Below are 5,039 nucleotides of genomic sequence, written 5' to 3' on the forward strand. Positions count from 1 at the left end.
AAAGAGTCATCACACATCAATAAAGAATTAATGAACTGAACGCGATCCTGGGATCCTGTGAACAGAAGGGCGGCACAAATACTATCAATCACTTCTGCAACGTGCCCAGGAGCAGGAAACAACATGCGGGTGGGGGGGGCGTGGCTCTACTGCGCAGACCGGAGCATCCTTCAGCCGCCTGGGAAGGAGGCCTTTCTTCCCTTATCGCATTAGGCCGTTCTTCCTGGCCAGACCCCAGAGCTCTGTCCCTGACACCTCCTTATCAATAGAGCGGAGGGAGCCCGGCCTCTGTAGCCTGCCCTGCTCCCCTTGGGGACCTGAGCCTGTTCTCTGACCCCAGCTTAGAGGAACTCGGTGTTGCCAGGCCGGAGAGAGAAACAATGGGCCTTCCGGAACAGGATGACACCCCCTCCCGCCATAATTCTGGAGCAGCTGCGTGGGAGGGAAGATGGAGGGGCCCATCCTGGGGCCCGTGGATCCGAAGTTCAGCCTGTCCCCCATCCCCACCCCGAACCTGAGGGAACCTTTGGCAGTCCTGGACGTCCAGGTTGTGGAAGGAGGGTTGAGAGTGCTCCCGACCTCAGAGAAACCTGTTCCTCTAGGGATGAGGTGTGTAATTCCTGTCCCAGAAACCCAGCTACACACAGACACAAGCCACATCGGTTACAGATTTAATGAAGTCCGAAAGGCATGCGCGATCGTGTTCAGAGATAGGGAGGCCCCGCCAGGCTCTCTCTCTGCACCTCAATAGAAACGATGTGGTGTCCAGGTACCATGGCCAGGCCCAGCACACGGGGTTCCCCGGCAGAGAAGGAATCTGGAAAGAAGAGTCAGAGCATCAGAGAGGCAGGCCAGCGTCGGCCCCGCCCCTTCTGTGCCACGACTTCTAGTCCCAGAAAATAAGGGGTGCAGCCAGGCACTTAAGGGGAAATGCTTTGCGTGAGGCTCCGCCGCATTCCCAGGCGGGTGTGCATTCCCCGGGCACTGACCCGACGGCTTGAGGAACTCCTGCGCCGAGCCCAGGATAACATTGCAGTCGCGGTCGGTGCAGAGGAAGCAACCGACCAGTGTCCGTCCATCTGTCATGCGAATGCGCATAGTCTTGTTGAGCAGCGCCTCCAGCTGCTGCCTAGCGCGCGTAGCCGGTGAGTCCTCGCGCTCCCCATCTGAGTCCTGAGCGGGGCGGGACAGGCGCTCAGACCGCGCCGCCTCGGCTGCTGCCCGCCCGCGGAACCACAGCTCCCGACAGCCCGCGGGGCGCTCACACGAAGCCCAGAGGCTGCCGGGAGCTGCAGTTCCCCCTCCGTCCCCCCATCTTGCTCCCCGACGGCCCCTCAATCCCAGAACCCGAGCTAACCCCTGCGCTGGAGCTGCTTTGACGCCGGCTGCAACAGCCATTCTCCTCTCGCAACAGCATGGCTGGTCCAGCTGCGGCCATTTGTTCCCGGGCCTCCTCCAGGCCCTTCAACTTCCTAAGAACCTCTGGTGTCCGGTGGTCTGAGATCTCGCGAGCGCTCCCGACCTGTTTTCTTTCGCGAGATCACCTCTCCTCCTCCTCCTCCTCCTCCTCCTCTTCTTCGTCTCCGGCAACTGCAGAAGTATCGCGAGTTTCTATTTCGGCGCTGCGGCTCACTGAGGCCTATTACGCTGGATGTACCAAGATATCGCGAGAAATTTTCAACTCTAGTTTCTTACACATCCTTTAAGGAACCTTGGAATTTAGCGAGAATACCTTTTTTCATAATCACACTCCTCCCCTCCCTTGTTTTTCTGCCTCGCGAGATAGTATGTCCTGAATACTCCCTGTAGCCTAGGCCACTGTGAATGAAAACGGAGTGTGTTCTCTTTCCCGCGGAACTCCTGAGGACAAAACTCAAATTACTTGAATGCCTGAATCGGACTACGTTTCCCGTGAGCACGCGCAGCCCACGCTCCTCCTCGCCCATATACAGCGTTTGATCTCAGTGGCCGGTGGCCGGAAAGGGACAATGGTTTCCATGTCAGCGGATAAACGCGCTCGCCTTAGCTCCCGGACCAGAGGGAGGATGCAGCAGAGAGTGCGTGCTGAAAAGCGAGGAAGCAACTAAAGGAGTCGGTGACCGATAGAGCAAGAGCCATGCCACGCCGGGGCCTAGTGGCCGGGCCAGACTTTGAGTATTTTCAGCGTCGCTATTTCACGCCGGCCGAGGTGGCCCAACATAACCAGCCGGAAGACCTCTGGGTGTCTTACCTGGGAAACGTGTACGACCTAACGCCGTTGGCACAGGAATACAAGGGTAAGCGCCACACTTTGGGCCAGCGTCGAGGGTGTGTTTGGGGGGTGCTTGGTTCTTGGATGGGTAGCATTGACGGCAGCTTCTCCTTCCCAGGAGACCTGCTGCTGAAACCCATCGTGGGAGTTGCGGGCCAGGACATCAGTCACTGGTTTGATCCAGACACCAGAGACGTGAGTTCTGCTGGAACCTGGGGTTGGGGGGAGGGGCACTGGAGAGCGGGATGAAGAGGAAAAGCAGAGGCTAAACAGAGCCCGAGATAGTGACTGCTCCGACCCTCCTCCCCTAAACCCTGCTTCAAAGATCCGCAAGCACATAGATCCGCTGACCGGTTGCCTGAGATACCGCACCCCGTGGGGCCGCTTTCTGCACGTGCCGCCTCAGCTGCCCCGTTCGGACTGGGCCAATGATTTCGGGAAGCCTTGGTGGCAGGGGTCGCGTTACGAGGTGGGGCGGCTGTCCGCCAAGACCCGGAATATCCGCATCATTAACACGCTCACGTCGCAAGAGCACACTCTGGAGGTGAGAACTGGTGCCCGGGGGCAGGTTAGAGGGAACCGAGAATCCCAGCAAATCTCCAAGCAGATCTGCAGGCCAGCAGCTCTCCACAACCGGTGGGAGCTGTATTTTCTTTCCTTTTAGGGGTAACTGAGGAAAGAAGACCACCTACATCCCCAGGGTTGGGAATTAAAGGTGTGGCTGGGCCACAGGGTACAAGAGACTTTTTCTTAAGCCCAGGGTGACAGTTTGTGCACCTTAGTGATGGTTGTCCTGGGAAGCTCTTACATGCTGTGTTTTTGTACAGCAATTGCAACTGGGCCCTCTTATTAGTCTACTCTGTTGTGGGGATGAGGTGAGGGGGCAGTGGCTTTAGGGCTACGGATGCGCAGGCCCAGCGGCCATGGCCCACGGGCCACTTTGTTTATTACAAGTGGCTGCCATAAAGGCAGGTAGGATTTGGGGGCCATTCGTTGCATGCTGGAGCTCCAACTTTATTTCTGGGACTGTGGAGCGCCTTAAGCTGCTCTCTGCCAAGGGAGGCACTCTGATCCCAGCTTTGGGTTCCTGGCCTTTGCTTGGGTGTGTGTGTGTGTTTGCTCGGTCAACCCACAATTCTGGGTGGGGTGCTTTCGTGTTCTTCAGGTGGGAGCCCTGGAATCAATGTGGGAAATCCTACACCGCTACCTCCTCTACAACGCACATGCTGCCAGCTATACATGGAAATATGAAGGGAAGAAGCTGAACATGGATTACACCCTGGAAGAGAACGGCATCCGGGATGAGGAGGGAGAATTTGACCGTCTCGGTATGGACGGTGCGCGCTGCACACCTGCTGTACTGCTGTACTTTAGTGATGACCTCACGGAGCTGTAGAAAGGGAGACGTGTGCTCACGTAGGCTCAAGACACATTCTGAGTTTAGCTGTTTCTGTGACCTGTAGGAAAAGAGGTGGGGATGGGCCAGGGAGGGCGGTACCTGGACCTAGACCTCCATTCTGCCTCCATTCTGCTCTGGGAGCTGGCCTGAGGTTCCCATGCCCTACTGAAGTGTAAAGGTCCTATTCCTCGGGTTAGTTACAATTTACTCTGAGAGAGTTAGGAAGAACGCTAGAAGTGAATTAATTTTTAGGAATGATACAAGAAAATAAAGTGTCTTAGATCATGGAGATGTAGATGAGGATAGTCAGACAGAGCTCAGGCAGAGCTTTTCGATAGTAAGAGAAAGAGAAGTCCTACACAGGGATGAGGGATGGAAGAACTTTTCTGGCAATGATGGAAATGGGATGGCTGTAGGAAGATGGGATTTACAAAGACAGGAATAGGAAGTGTCTATCACTCGCCATATAAAACTGGCTAATCTCTCTTCTGAATAGTATTCGGCAGCCACCAGGTAATTCAGGCTAGATATTATGCTATGTGCTTTATACACCTCATTTAATACGACTATCCATAAGACAGATACCATTACCACTACTTACAGATAAATCTTCTGAAGCTTAGTAAGATTTAATAGCGCAAAAGGCACACTACTTAGTAACCAGATTGCAAACCCAGGTCTTCCCAATTCCAAAGTCTATGTTCTTCTCAATGTCCAGGCTCACTGCAATGGGAACCTGTAGGCCTATTGTGTAGCCAGCCGTGGTGTTGTGCTTTTTTGTTTTGTTTTTTTAGTTATCACCTTTGGAAGGGACTTAGCACAGTTCTGCAGCAGCAGAGAGGACACAGGGAGGGAAGGCCAAGTGTCAGCTGAGTGATAGCTGTGGAGGCTGCTTCATGGTTAATCCCGTAGCAAAACTTTCCTCTGACTTTTCTGAGGCAAAGAGGTGGGTATATACTGATTCCAGGAAAATTAGAGTGGGAAAGGGCTTTTGGATTGGGACACTTTAGAAGGGGGAGCAAAAAGTAGGCATGTATATTCATGATGGGCCTGTGCCTCTGAGGGAAAGATGAGGAAGACAGGGTCGACTTTGCCAGATGGTGACTCTGCAAGAAGGGGCTTGACAGAGGTGATGTAAAGAGAGGAGCTAATTGGGGCTTCTCTGGTGGCGCAGTGGTTGGGAGTCCACCTGCCGATGCAGGGGACGCGGGTTCGTGCCCCGGTTCAGGAGGATCTTGCGTGCTGCGGAGCGGCTGGGCCCGTGGGCCATGGCCGCTGGGCCTGCGCGTCCGGAGCCTGTGCTCCGCGACAGGAGAGGCCACAGCGGTGAGAGGCCCGCGTACCGCAAAAAAAAAAAAAAAAAAAAAAAAAAAAAAAAAAGAGGAGAAA

General features: G+C 54.7%; 2 protein-coding genes across 3 annotated transcripts; one reads left to right on the forward strand and one right to left on the reverse strand.

The window, feature by feature from the left end:
- Positions 1-659: 659 nt before the first annotated feature.
- NAA38 (N-alpha-acetyltransferase 38, NatC auxiliary subunit) lies at positions 660-1,531 on the reverse strand. 2 transcript variants are annotated; one of them, XM_007457799.1, is made up of 3 exons: positions 1,358-1,531; positions 990-1,173; positions 660-817 (listed from the first exon to the last, which is right to left on the reverse strand). In XM_007457799.1, exons 1-3 carry the CDS (start codon positions 1,436-1,438, stop codon positions 705-707), a joined length of 378 nt encoding a protein of 125 aa, XP_007457861.1. In that variant the 5' UTR covers positions 1,439-1,531; the 3' UTR covers positions 660-704. The 2 variants fall into 2 exon arrangements, with proteins under 2 accessions (XP_007457861.1, XP_007457860.1); XM_007457798.1 differs by having other exon boundaries at positions 705-817; positions 990-1,398.
- Positions 1,532-2,116: 585 nt separating this feature from the next.
- CYB5D1 (cytochrome b5 domain containing 1) lies at positions 2,117-3,647 on the forward strand. Its single transcript, XM_007457800.1, has 4 exons — positions 2,117-2,276; positions 2,370-2,446; positions 2,577-2,795; positions 3,417-3,647. The coding sequence occupies exons 1-4, from the start codon at positions 2,117-2,119 to the stop codon at positions 3,645-3,647; spliced, it is 687 nt and encodes a 228-aa protein (XP_007457862.1).
- Positions 3,648-5,039: the final 1,392 nt, after the last annotated feature.

This window comes from Lipotes vexillifer, unplaced genomic scaffold, assembly GCF_000442215.2.
Source record: "Lipotes vexillifer unplaced genomic scaffold, Lipotes_vexillifer_v1.1 scaffold611, whole genome shotgun sequence".
In the NCBI taxonomy this organism is placed as follows: domain Eukaryota; kingdom Metazoa; phylum Chordata; class Mammalia; order Artiodactyla; family Lipotidae; genus Lipotes; species Lipotes vexillifer.

What these genes read in the sequence shown, in the direction of transcription:
- NAA38 (XM_007457798.1), bottom strand. Translation starts at nt 1,398, where the DNA reads ATGGCTGTTGCAGCCGGCGTCAAAGCAGCTCCAGCGCAGGGGTTAGCT. An exon ending in GGAGTTCCTCAAGCCGTCGG is followed by an intron (nt 818 to 989) that starts GTCAGTGCCCGG and finishes TCTTCTTTCCAG; the next exon opens with ATTCCTTCTCTGCCGGGGAA.
- CYB5D1 (XM_007457800.1), top strand. Translation starts at nt 2,117, where the DNA reads ATGCCACGCCGGGGCCTAGTGGCCGGGCCAGACTTTGAGTATTTTCAG. An exon ending in TTGATCCAGACACCAGAGAC is followed by an intron (nt 2,447 to 2,576) that starts GTGAGTTCTGCT and finishes CCTGCTTCAAAG; the next exon opens with ATCCGCAAGCACATAGATCC. An exon ending in CGCAAGAGCACACTCTGGAG is followed by an intron (nt 2,796 to 3,416) that starts GTGAGAACTGGT and finishes CGTGTTCTTCAG; the next exon opens with GTGGGAGCCCTGGAATCAAT.